Source organism: Thunnus maccoyii, chromosome 21, assembly GCF_910596095.1.
Source record: "Thunnus maccoyii chromosome 21, fThuMac1.1, whole genome shotgun sequence".
Lineage (NCBI taxonomy): Eukaryota > Metazoa > Chordata > Actinopteri > Scombriformes > Scombridae > Thunnus > Thunnus maccoyii.
The window spans coordinates 9,090,194-9,104,224 of NC_056553.1; the positions used below are offsets into that span (position 1 = coordinate 9,090,194).

At 38.9% G+C, this 14,031-nt stretch overlaps 1 protein-coding gene across 1 annotated transcript; it reads right to left on the bottom strand.

The window, feature by feature from the left end:
- Positions 1 to 213: 213 nt before the first annotated feature.
- On the bottom strand, positions 214 to 1,709 carry LOC121887722 (lectin-like). The gene is made up of 3 exons (XM_042398637.1): positions 1,631 to 1,709; positions 708 to 801; positions 214 to 587 (listed from the first exon to the last, which is right to left on the bottom strand). The coding sequence occupies exons 2-3, from the start codon at positions 795 to 797 to the stop codon at positions 327 to 329; spliced, it is 351 nt and encodes a 116-aa protein (XP_042254571.1). The 5' UTR covers positions 798 to 801; positions 1,631 to 1,709; the 3' UTR covers positions 214 to 326.
- Positions 1,710 to 14,031: the final 12,322 nt, after the last annotated feature.

Below are 14,031 nucleotides of genomic sequence, written 5' to 3' on the forward strand. Positions count from 1 at the left end.
TCTTACTCGTATTTCAACTCAACAACAGTTTTATGTTTAAAATTTTGTTCATAGTTCACTAAAAAACTTGTCTATCATCACATAGTGCATCTACTTAGTATGCTAAGCATTCACTCTGTTTGAAGTTGAAGACCATATTTAAACCTTTGCCCACTACTTAACCAGAACCCACTACAAAGAGAAGGAAAACACATTTATGAATTGTAGTAAATACGCTTTTATTTGAGCTCAGATTACATTACAGGGAGGTTTACTGATAACTCAAGTTGACATCCAAAGATGACTTTCACAAATTTTAAACAGAACTCAGTTTTGAAAGCCTCATTTCATTTCATGCCTTTGGAGTTAGCAGAGGTCCAAATCTCATCACATTCCCTGTCCACCACCAGGTTTCCGTCATCTGTCAGATGAAGACGGCACATGTTACTCTCAGGTTTGGCGGAGTTTGTGTGCCACCTGGGATTGTCGCACTTGTTGTACATGACCAGGTTGCAGTCAGCCTGCATGCACAGGCGGACAACATCAGATCCTGAAGTGTCTGAAGCCCACGTTGGCTTCCAGCCATAAATGACAAAGTTACCATCGTCCTGCAGGCAAAAACAGTGACTGTTAGTAATCAGTTACTTCTGCATTTAATTTTACACAAATCAGTAGACATGTATCATCTTGCATCTTGATAAGTGACTTGAGCATCCAAATATTCTCACCTGGAAGATAGCCTTCCACTCCCTGTTGTTGGACACCAGATAGTCTCCTCTGCGGAGCTCATCATTTTTGGACAAGTAGTTCCTGCTCATGATTCTGAAACAGAAAGAAACTCTTGAGCAAATTCACAAAAGGACTGTGTAGCTTTTGCATCTGCTAAACCTGCACAAATAAGTCAAAAACAAACTGAATAGGGGAGAAAGGGGTTGGTTGTCACATTGATTGGACATTGCTCCCTTTTTAGAATTGGGATCGGAGGTCCCCTAAAAGGTAACCAAAATTATTCGCAGGTACAGGTTACCAGGACAAACAATTCTTGCTATACTTGATGACATCAAGGATGACACTTAGCCAGCCACCCAAAGATGCCATGCAGTACCTGGCATTGTCAAACTGCTTTCAACATTTATACTTTGCCGCATGGATAATTGCAATCAGATGCAAAACAAGGTCAAATTGCATTCAGCTGAAAAACTTTATGGGTGTGTTTATGGGTCATATAATTAACACAATATCTTTTGTAAATTAGAACTTGAGAATTAGACCTTGAGATGGGACAGATAGCGGTTGCAAGTGATGCACAATTCATGGTGCTATCAGCAGCTGCAATCTATTCTTTGTGAATTTACCCCTCTATGTTGAATCCATCTAAAAGACTGAAAAGGCATTGACAAAATATGTTTTGTAAGTTTGCATTTCCTTTGTGCACCACCAGTGACCAGTGATGTGACTCTTTTCATGAATAAAAAAAGTTATTCTTTTCCTTCTTCCATTGGTTTATACCCACAATGAACCTAATGTACCTATTAGTAACATAATTTCAATAACACAGATTTAACAGTAAACTATAACACTTCTGCATTAAACTACTCTTGCACAGCAATGTATGAATCCATCAATCAGTGTAGAGGTGCACGGTACTTACAGACTCAAATGTTCCACACCTGACAGCAGCAGAGGAAAAGAGTAAGTGGAGTGAAAGAAGTAAAATTCACTCCATTTTATATTAACTGATCTGGGGGCGGAGAGAGAGGAGTGCCATATGGCATTCAGTTCAGTTCTTAATTCAGTTTAAGTCAGTTCAGAACATTCAATCCTCATTCTGGGAACACATTCTTAATGTTAGTGTCATTTTTCTTGGGAGGACAGGCTCAATGGGGGACAAAATACAGACCTTTTGTGCAAATGTATGTAAAAGTTTATCTGAAGCTTATATGAAACTTCAGTCGTCCACATGAACTGTATCATTGCAGCAGGGTGGGAGACCAGTTGGTTGTTCCCAAGATCTTGAGACCCACAGTCTTGCAGCTAGCTCATTCTGTACATTGGGCAGGTCACTTAGGTCATCTCAAAACTTTCTCCAGAATGACAACTCGTTTTTATTGGCCACAGCAATTTGCTGACACAGTTCAGTTTCACAAATCATGTCCACAGTGCCAGTTAACAGCACCAGGTAGGAAGGGTGACAGGGCTTCACTTATCACCATGCCAGTTATAGACAACCCTTTCTCCCGCATCACCATGGACATTTTAGGCCCACTGGAGAGGAGCAGTGCAGTTCACAGGTATATTTTAGTAGTGTGTGACTACACTACAAGATATCCTTAGGCATTCACCCTCAAAAAGGTCAAGGCCTGCCAGATTGCCAACAGTCAGATACAAAGGTTCTCAAGGGTTGGGATCCCCAAAGAAATAATCACTGACCAGGGGTCCAATTTCACTTCTACCTTTCTGAGGGAAGTCTACAAATTGTTGGGGATCAGAGGAGTCAAGACCAGTCCCTACCACTCACAGATGGATGTTGGAACATTTCAACAGAACCCTTAAATCCATGCTGAGGAAGTTTGTGGAAGACTCTGGGGCAGACTGGGACCAATGGCTACCTTTTCTACCTTTTGCCTATAGAGAGGTCGCTCAAGCATCGACAGGGTTTTCTCCCTATTCCAGTGCCTGTATGGTCAGGCAGGATGGGGTTCACTGGATGTGCTGAAGTAGGCCTGGGAGGGATATAAACCTGAAAAACAATGCAGTGTTCTCTTGTATGTATTGAAGATGAGAGCTTGAATAGTTCCAGGAGTTAGCCAACACTAATCTGGTTAGGTTAAGAGACTTGCCGGAGGTGCTTCCAAGAGGGCCAGTATCTTACAACACTTGACCTTTGTAAAGGGTATTGACAGGTGCCATTGACAGCCTTCTAAAGACTTAACAATGTTTATGGTCCCTAGCGGACTTTATCATTTCAGAACAATCCCTTTTGGACTGCACGGAGTTCCAGCTACATTTCAGAGGCTGGTGGATGAGTCCTTAGAGGAGCTGATGGCTATGAGAGGATCACGTTCAGCACCTCTCTGATGTTCCACAATTGATCCATGAAGCTGGACTGGTCATCAATCCATGCAAATGTCACATCGTCAAGTACCTTAGATACATCAGAGGGGGGGTTATCGGAGTGAGGGGGAGAACCAAAGGCCAGTGCTGCAAGCTCTTCCCAAGGGAAACAAGGTATTCTACTATTAAGAAAGAAACCTTGGCAGTGAAATGGGCTTTGGACACCTTGAAGTGTTATCTAATGGGGCACAAATTTGTGCTGGAGACTGACCATTTTGCATTGCAGTGGATGAAAAGAATTAAAGATTCCAATGCAAGGATTACCAGGTGGTATCTGTCTCTACAGCCATATTGTTTCAGGATCGACCAGGACACAAGAATATGGTGGCTGACTTCCTGTCCCGGACTGTCTTAAGGGAGGTGGGAGGTGGGTGGGGGTGACAAAGTGGGTGAGAACTCTCCTTTACTTAACACTTGTCCCTTTCATTTTCATCTCATACATTACACAATATTATTTTCTGCATGTGTTCATTTTGCAATAATTTGCCATTGCATCACTTGTTTGTTTGTGTTAGCATTATTTTACAGTTCACATCAAAGCACATGAGTAGGTCAAAGACACAGCCATAAGTTAGATTCAGTTATCTTTATTATGTTGCTGTTTGAACCTTGTGTGATTGTTTGTTCCTTTGTTCAGACCCGGTTTTCTTTTTTGTAGGAATGTTTCTTTTGTTTGTTTAATGCATTCTAAAAGTAATGTATTAAGATAACTTACATTTTATTGAGCCATTTAATAATGTAAATGAGCTTGTAAATGAGTCAAAGTGTGTTGTTTGATTTCCATATATTAAGGTTACTGTGTAGGTCCCCCTTAATTGTTATGGTGCTGGCAGTAGCAGTCTAGGTGTGAATTGAACACCATATAAAGTCAGTTGGGGTTTTGGCTCCTGAGGAGGAGTGGTGAGGCCGTGCTGCCATGAATGTGCCTTTGTTTGATTTACTGATTTAATTTTCTTAGTTTTCTTGTGTTTCTTTTTTTGTTTTGTTTTGTTTTTGTATAATGGAGAGCACAGTAAATTCACCCCGGCGAAATCAAGATGTCTGCTGAGTCTGCCTACCTACCACCTTCTTTGAGCTAGACTACTTTACAAACAAACAGTTTTAGGTATGCATTTTGACCTGTTGATGGTGCTACATTAAAGATCATTAGGATTCAAAATGCATTATTCCCCATTATGAGGGGCTGTTAGGGACATTATTCAGAATTACCATGCATACACATGTACATTTCCTCTCACATACACATATAAAACCAAATTCATTCACATACTATACTGAAAACCACACACACATACAAGTGAAATGCTTTTATGTACACAACTGAAACACTCTCACACAAACAACTGAAAAATTATACACTGACATACACAACTGAAACATTCTCATTAAAACTATTGAAAAGCTTTCACACATACCAGTAAAATATGCTCATATACACAGTTAAAATGCTCTCATATATTATTGTGAAAACATTTTAAACTGTTGAAAAGCATTCATAGGTACTATTGAAAAACATAATTTTGTATGTCATTTCAATATGTTGTAAGAGAGGATTTCAGCATGTTGTAAGAGAGGATTGTGAAAACATTTTAAACTGTTGAAAAGCATTCATAGGTACTATTGAAAAACATAATTTTGTATGTCATTTCAATATGTTGTAAGAGAGGATTTCAGCATGTTGTAAGAGAGGATTTCAGCATGTTGTAAGAGAGGATTTCAGCATGTTACAAGAGAGGATTTCAGTTGAAACAGAAGGTGTTTCAGTTGAACAGGAAAGAGATTCCATGCTTTGTATAGAGATATAGAGAGATACAGAGATTGACCAGTCAGTGGTCTGCAGTGTTTTCACGTCACCTTTTAGTATCAGCTCAACTTGAGAAAAGTTTTTTCAAATGGCGTGCTCTAAAGCGAACAGTAGACAGCGTAAGCAGAGCTTTTAATCAAGAATGGACAGACTCTCAGACTGCTTCCCACAGGCAGTTCCAAACCAGTATGTCTCATATAAGCACAAATCTTTTGAGCGAACATACCCACTCAAATGATCCGAACTGAAACCACAAAAAATAAACGATCAAAGAGCCCAATATGATCAATTCACTTTATTTTAGGGTGAAAATTTTTTCAAAAGCTCTCTGTTATGTATTTTATTTTTAAATGCAGCCCTCATCATACTTGTAATGAGAAAAGATTCACTAAAACAGTACTTAACATCTGTAAAATGTTAGTTTCTTTCATGTTGTTGATGTATATACTCATTCACACTGTGTTGAAGCAGCAATACCAGAGAAATCCTGTTCTGACCAGGCACGTTTTGAACAGTCACTGCACTCTGCTGCTCTGCTGTGGCCATGCAGCAGAACGATCTCTCTGATTCCTCCTGATGCTGCAGCTTCTTTCTTCTTTCATCAGTAATGTTCTGTCTCCATCTAGTGGCTGAAACAAAGAACAACACACCGACCTGCAGACAGTCTGTCCTTTGTTTTTAATCCTGTTGCTCATTGTTTTATTTTTAATCAGTCCAGGCTGAAATATCTCAACAACTATTGGATGGATTGTACGGAGCCCCCTTTGGGATCAGCTGAGAAAAAAAAGAGTGTCACATAATGCATTCACTCTGTTTGAAGTTGAAGAGCCATATTTAAACCTGTGCCCACTACTTAACCAGAACCCACTACAAAGAGAAGAAAAACACATTTATGAATTGTAGAAAATAAGCTTTTATTTGAGCCCAGCTCATTCTGGACACATATTCTTTATGTTAGTGTCATTTTTCTTGGGAGGACAGACACGATAAGGGACAAAATGCAGCCCTCCTTCCGTGCAAATGTATTTAAAAGTTTATCTGAAGCTTATATAAGGCTTCAGCTGTCCAAATTAGTAAAATGAAGTCAATATCTTCCAAAGTTGAGGTCTTTTTAATACCAAATTCCCTCTTCTTGTTATGATCCTTCAACTGAGGAAGCAACTAAAATAATGATAAGGAGCCACATGTTGCCACAGCTGGCCTAATACTAGAAAGTAAACAACTATGTGCTCACATTTCCTTTGTCCATCTGCCAAATACTCATAAATACTTTGAATGGAAGTGGATGTCAGTAGAAGGAAGTCATGATATTATTACAGTAGCAATCTTAACCGATTCCATATCTTATGTCCAACAACGTTGGATGGGGTTGTAGGTGGCAGGCATCCATGACAAGGAATTCAGCCTATAAAGAAAATCTGAGTCTCTTAACAAGTCCGCAAACAACAAATACGAGTTACATCACAGTCTTTTTGGCAATGAATGCACTTTCCTCCATTGTTGCATTGCAGATAAATACCCAAATTACAGTAAATCAAATCTGACTCTGTTAGTTTTTTCTTTATGTTTATTAAACAATGTTTAATAATATCTGGAATGAAAAGAAATTACGAGCAAAGTAGGGTCTAAACTATCACAGCAGAGAGAGAGGAGAGCTCAGAGTGGAGTCTGAACAGCATCTGAAGGCAGCATTATCAATAGCAAATAACAGAGACAATTTAAGATTGTATGTAATTTATATCCTCAGTGAAGTCTTGATGAGAAAATCACAAGGAAAGGACACTAAAACTGTAGTGATGAGCATGCAACAGTTATTAAGCATGTTATTTCTATTATTAATATTCTTTTTAACCAGTAGACACAGCCAAAAGTGTAGGAGCTCCACTGGTGTAGGTCATTTTTTTGCAATGCTCCGTCCTGGTTGTCCTCATTTCCTGAAATGAGAGAGGAAATGCAGTGAGACGAATGTTCAGGCATCATTTATGTACACAGTTGTTTGAACATTTCTGATTTTGGTGCTTCTGGTGGAAATATCAAAAGACAGGATCTAATCTGGGGCCAAATTATTTTTTTATACATACATAAACACAAAAATAGAGACAAATACTTAAATAGAGCACCTCAAAACAGCACAATAACTTTTTTCTGCAGTCAGAAAAAAAGGTGCAGTAACAACATAATAATAACACTGTTATTATTGTCCTGTACCCTGTCCTTCTTTGCCAGTCTGTCTCTCTGATTGTCCATTTCATATTTTTTTAATATGCAATTTTTAAACATTCATGTAAACTTACTAAATGTTTTACATGTTTTCAGTTCCTCACTACAGCTGTTCCATAAATTAACTCCTTTGACTGTAATACAATGATATTTCATATTAGTCCTCACTAATTGTTTATTGAATGTACAAATTCCTCTCAAGTCATGTTGACTTTCTCTCATTTGAAACAATTTTTTGATACTTTCAGATACTAATTGATTTTTAACTTTGTAAATGATTTGAACCGTTTTAAAGTCGACTAAATCTTTGAATTTTAGAACTTTTAATTTAATAAAGAGTGTGTTTGTTGGTTGTCTATAAGTGTTTTTGGGGGTTGTACACTTCTTATGGCTCTCTTTTGAAGGATGAAGATTGGATTATTGTTTGTTTTATATGTATTTCCCCAAACTTCCACACAGTAGGTTATATATGGGACTAATCAAACTTTTAAATACATTTTGCACAGAAGGAAGTCCCTCATCACTAACATTGAAAGTTCATTATGAAGGGATCTTCTAATAGTCAATATGAACAGGAGGGATTATTACAGCAAGAAAAGCATGCATCAATGTTTATTTGGGCTCCTGACTATTGTTCTAGGACAGACTTGAAAAATTGTGAACCTATCTTTTAAGGGGTGAAAGCAACATATAGACTGCACCTAATTTGTCTGCATACAAAAATGTATGTCTTCAGAATAATTTGAAAGATGCTGTAATCACATAAAAACTCTATAAAAAAAAGAGGCTTTAAAATAGATATCCTGAAAGGGTAAAAGCTGAAAAGCTCCAGGTGTGTGCAGAGAAACTTTCTTACCATTAGAGATAAGAAATAACAAGACAGGACAAAAGTAACAATACCTCTGTGAGTCTCGGTTTCTGGATGCAGTGAATGTACGGCTTGGGGTTGGTTTCTATTTGGTCTCCTGCTGCTTTGTAGCAAACTGCGCAGTCCATCAGTGGCTGTAAAGTCATTGTAAACATTAACAAGATGCGGTTGATGTTTTGGATGCACTATAAGGTTGAAAAATGAACGGAGCAAGTAGAATTCACTCACTCTGTCATTCCTGAAGGGGCATCTCTGAGGGTCTGTCTCAGTTGTGTGTTTGGGGCACCTGGTAGGTTTCACGTAAAAGTGGTGGTACAGGTATTTCACACCAAATCCAGACTGTAAGAAAGCAGAGAAGTCTGTGAACATCCTATCTGATCAGCAGGAGTTTGTTTTCTCACACTTATGTTTGATTGCAACTGATTAAAGCTGCACCACACAAGTTTTTAATGTAAATATATTTAAGTCAGGGTGAAGCATAAAGACGGGAAGAATAATAAATCTATCAATAAACTGAATTTCAAATAATCCATCAAAACAATTATTTTTTAGGTATGCATTTTGACCTGTTGATGTCTCTACATTAAAGATCATTAGGATTCAAAATGTGTCACTCCCCAATCCCTCCCAGTGCTTCCTTATGGGGAGTGATGATGAATGAACAAAGATGAAACAATTTATATTTTGTTAGTTTTATAAACTACAGCTTCCATATTTCTTAGCCATAAGTGCGCCATCACATTCTCAACTTTTCAGAAATGCTGATTAAAGAAACCTTCCTCAGGGAAATACTTTCAGAAGTGAAAGTTAGTTTAACAGAATCTAATGCGGAACTTGCGTAACAATCAGAGGACTGTGTGCAGTTTACTGGCATCACATCACAGGATAGCTGGGTAATGAACAAGCAGCAATGACCGCGGCTTGAGACCGAAGCCAAAATGGAAGTACCTTAAAGTGCAATGCCATCAACAACCACTAGATGCTGGATCCCAAAAACCCTGGGTCCAATAGACTCCTATTCAAAAATCACCAGCTTCTCTCTACATATACTAAATCAATATGTTTTTTAAACGAATCATTATGGTCACAATCGCTGAATTCGGGCCGTGTACTGGTGGTCATTTTGTAAGTTATTGCTCTGTTAATAAGATCTAAAGACTTATAGTAGCTTTGATCTCTGCCATGTGGTTGTTGATTGACAGCTGTGATCGACAGGTTTAGTGTTTCTTGATTATGATACTGGCCATTTTAGCACAATTTAGCGAGGAACCCTCCAAAAGGAAAAGATGGAGCTGACCATAAGCAGCAACTCTGGACTTCAGACCAGCTCCAATGTAAACGAAACGGGTGTCGTCACACCTCGCTACATCCATTTTCATATACAATCTATGGTAATGAAGTTTAGATGTTTCATGCAGTTACTTCTCACAACCTTGTGGAGCCGCCAGTGTGCATGAATTTTATTAAACTTTTAACAAATAAAATGTTTTAGCACACAGTAAATATCAGTCACATAAACTATATGCACAAAAATGATATTTAACGGCTGAAGTTTTGACAAAATACTTTGATTAAGTGTTGATCTTGGATGTGTCTTGAATTCTGGACTGTAGTAGTTTCTGCTTTGGATGTTCAGCTCACATATTAATGACTTGTGTAATAACTGAAAGTACTGTGTGAGCTACGGAGCAAAAATGTGATGATTTGCAGCTGTTTCATATTTCTACACGCCAGCTCATCCACTGAGTAACAACAGATGAGACCATACAACACGAAAACCATACAAGCTGCAAATTTGCACTGGTAAATTTCACAGTATTTCACAGGTGGAAGGACGATGGGGAAAAAAAATCTGTACATTGAGAAAAGTATTCCAAGGAAGACACACTTAACTAGTTTTTCGTTGCTGTTGTTTTTGTTGCAAAACCAAATTCCTGAAAACATGTTGCAGGTGTTTAAGACAAGTATGAACCTGAATTCTCTGAAGGCAACGTGAGAGTCTATAACATGTTGATCAAGTATCCTGAGTCCAGCCTTCCAGGAGAACATTTTATAAAATCTGCTACAGTATGACATATTTACCAAGCTGCTATAAATCTGCCTCCTGAACAACACCATTATGAAACAGATAAGATGTTGTAATGCAAAGTTTTCATGCTAAAAGGTATATAAACAGAGATATCCACCTTAATTCTTCAGATCAAGAATCATAACAAATGATAAAATAAACAAATACTTGCTTTACCTCGATCTCTGACTTATCCAGAGTTTTTAAGAAGCGAAAATGGTGGTGCACCCCGGCATGGGAGTTGAGTTGCTCCAAAGCCAGATCTACTCCCTTCCTGTAGATGTTAGAAAGCTGAGTATAAGGGTCCTGTGCCTCGGCAGAGTACAGCAAAGCTCCAGCACAAATCAGCAACAGCAACGCAGCAGCCATCTTCCTCTGAATGTGTGAGGAGAGCAGCTCGGCTCAGAGGGTGAAACGCCTCCTCTCTCTAGGAGATCGATACTAACATCAAAAACAAGTCCTATTAAGGCTTGGAAACTAAACAACCTGACCATCAACAGGCCTCTGCGCCAGCTGTTTGCTCTTCTCTCTCTCAGTTCCCAAAATGCCCCAGGGGACAAAGATTAAAGCTTGTTGTAACAAAAAACACTCTCAAAGGGGAGTTTCCACAGGATAAACTGCTTGCCAGAAGTGGAATTACAACAATGTCCTTAAGTGTTGCAATGGAGACCTGGATTAGTAATCCAACTTCTGGTAACAAGCCCAGCATGCAGTGAAAAGCTGCTGGCTCCAGGACTGGTGTAAAGGTCAGCTGTGATCAACGGGTGAATGACCTCTTGGTTCTGCTTAGTTATAAACAGGAAAATGGGTCACTTATTGGAAATGGGATTTCCTTGAATTGCTTGAATGTATTTGATGGGGTGAGTAATAAAGCAACTTAATCACTGAAAATGAAATTCATCACCATGTTTGAGTCAATAGACAATAGTTCTTATATAAGACAATAAGTTCTTACGACCACTAAGCCATCTGTGATTCAGCACATTGAGCACATGGTTCCCTTTTTGCCTTGTGACCCCTGAAACCAGGAAATAATGTCTAACTGTCAATAAATAAGTCAATATATATGTGTATATATATATATAGCCTATATATAATTTTACAAGACAAAAATTTGTTTCTTCTCTCATAACCATCCTTTTTTTATCATACACAAATTATATTTTCAAGGTATCTTTAAATTTAAACAGAAAACATCCATCAGGTTTTTAAAACAGGTCCTGTCACGCACAGAGACGAGTACGTCTACACTCCGTATGTGGACACCTGAACATTGCACCCATATGTGATTGCTGAATATGCTATAACAACCTCCCCTCTTCTGGAAGGTTTCCTACAAGAATTTGGAAGCTGGCTGCAGGGATTTGCTCCCATTCAGCCAAAAGAGCATTATTGAGGCACTGTTGTTGGGCGACGAGGCTTGGCTCGCTCCAATGCATCCCAAAGGTGTTGGATGGGGTTGAGGGGTTGGATGGGGTTGAGGGGTTGGATGGGGACTCAGTGCTCTGAGCAGGCCAGGAAAGTTATTCCAAACCAAACCAAGAAAAACATTTTTTATGGACTGGACTTTGTGCATGTGGGCATCTTCATGCTAAAACAGCAAAGCACCTTCCCCCAACTGTTGCTACAGTTGTTGTAAGCATGCTATTGTCTAAGATATAATTGTATGCTGCAGCATTCAGATTTCCCTTCATTGTCTCTAAGAGGCCAAACCCAAACCATGAAACAACTGCAGACAAAGAAGTATGCAGCACTAAAAGACAGAGCCACAGGATTACGTTATAGTGCATGACCCACTTTTGTTGATGTTGTACTTTATGATGCAAATTCCTTCACAAATATGTAATTAATCAAACTGAACCATGGTGAAACTGGAGTTATTGGGCCACAGGGCAGTTTCTCACTGTGCCTGGTTGGTAGTCTTGTTGCCATTAAAGGTCCTGACCTTTGTGCAAAACTTTGTTTTTTCAAATTTCCCTTTAAAGAATTTAATCAACAAAACTTTGGACATTGTTTAAAAAGACTGAAATGATTTCTGCACTGCCTTTGACTCAGGCGTGCTCAGGGGTCACTGTGTGTTTGGTGAACATTTGAACTTCAATAGAATTTTATTTTACGTGATGGGGATTGATTTTTATTGTGAGACAAAATAAAATAAGGCTGGTGTTTTTCTATATTTTTCTCATTTTCAACAAATTCCATGAAAAGACCACATCCAACAATGAATTCATTCCCCTAATAAGTGTTGTCTGTGCAGCCAAAGGGTGATATTATTCCTCTGAGTCACAGACCTCCATTGTTGTCCAAACACACATTAATGAGCCTGGACTGTTGCACCGGGTGACACGGTCACTCATTACCATGGACGCTCTGTAGTTTATTTTGAGTCAAGCCCACATACATCGTCCTGCTGCTGTAAAAACCCAATAAAGCACCAAATGTGTATTAATCTAAGGCTGAAAATAGTTCACAACAAATGCACAATCAACTCCTCCCTGAATGATGTTTGCTAAAAACTACAGTGTCCAGCTTACTTGGCTTTGTTTGAAAATGTTTATATTCATGTATTTATATAAAGTAGAAAGTAGGAATGAATGGGCTTGAAGTTGAGTGCCACAGACGGTGTAGGGAACACATTTTATACATTTTTATGGAATTTACCAGCAAAAAAATGTAGAGTATCGGCAGCTGTATCCTCTCAAGTATTGACCCTGGTCAAATTAGGCCACTCACACCCTCTGGAAGAAATACAACTTTTAATAGTTCACAAAATGAAACTTTATTATTAATTCTGTGTAAGTCAACATTCTAACATTTTTGCATAGACATAAAGATGTCTTTAAGATGAGAGTAGTTATGAGGTGAGGTATGCATTAACAATAATGTAGCTGTATGGTTTTAGTTTAAAAGAATGTAATAAAAAGTCAAATAACGCCTTTCAAAAAGCATAAAGAAACCCTGAAACTTATCTACAGGCTGTTAATTCACATTCACTTTGTTCCAGTTGATGCAAGAAGAGTTGGGGCTCCACTGCTGTAACCCATCCTGTTGCAGTGCTCTACTCTGCTGTCCTTCATCTCCTGCCATTAAGAAATAAGTGAACATGATGAGGAAAAAGTCCAAAACAAGTTAACTTTCTTGCACAGTTGCTTTGCATTTGTTTCTAATAAAAGCAAGACTGACCTCTGTAAGGGCCGGTTTGTGGACACAGTGAACATACGGTATGGGTTCTTGTTCGATGTTTCCTCCAAATGTTTTGTAACAGACTGCACAGTCTATCAGTGGCTGCATGAACGCACAAAAACAAAACACCACAGACATGTTAGAGCAGGCCTCACATTCCCCAGTTCAAAGATGACCTATAAAAATCAGACAGCACTTACTCTGTCGTTTCTGAACTGGCACCCCGTAGAGTCAACTGTTCCCTTTGGGCACTTGGTGGCTTTAAGATAGAAGTGGTGGTAGATGTAGGTCACATCAAATCCAGGCTGAGGAGAAAGAGGAGGAGGAGGATTAGCTCTGAACAACAACTGCCCTGAAGATTCCTCTCTGATAAAATTACCACATTCTTTGACAATTAGAGCTCTTCCTGAGGATTTAACTCACAGAAAATCACAGGAAACTACTCAATAATGAGTCACAGCCAAAACAAATGATGAGCACTGATTCTTTCATGCAGGCATGCATGTACAATACCTCAATGTCTGACTGTGCGATACTTCTGAAGAAGAGAAAATGGTTCTGGACCCCAGCATGAGAGTTGAGCTTCTCCAGGGCCAGATCCACTCCTTTCTTGTAGGTTTCAGGAAGTTTTTTGTACGCCTCTTGTGCATTAGCCGAAACAAAAAAGGCTCCAAAGGTGAACAACAGCAGTGATAAAGCAGCCATCTTCCTCCCTGTGTCTGTGTGGGTGACGGGACTGTAACAAACCACCCACTCTGTTTTTTTTCCTTTTTTTGAAAAGGAAAGAAGAGCCCG

Coding starts and splice junctions, on each gene's coding strand:
- LOC121887722 (XM_042398637.1), bottom strand. CDS start 797: ATGAGCAGGAACTACTTGTCCAAAAATGATGAGCTCCGCAGAGGAGAC. Junction 588..707: donor AGTGGAAGGCTATCTTCCAG/GTGAGAATATTT, acceptor TTTTGCCTGCAG/GACGATGGTAACTTTGTCAT.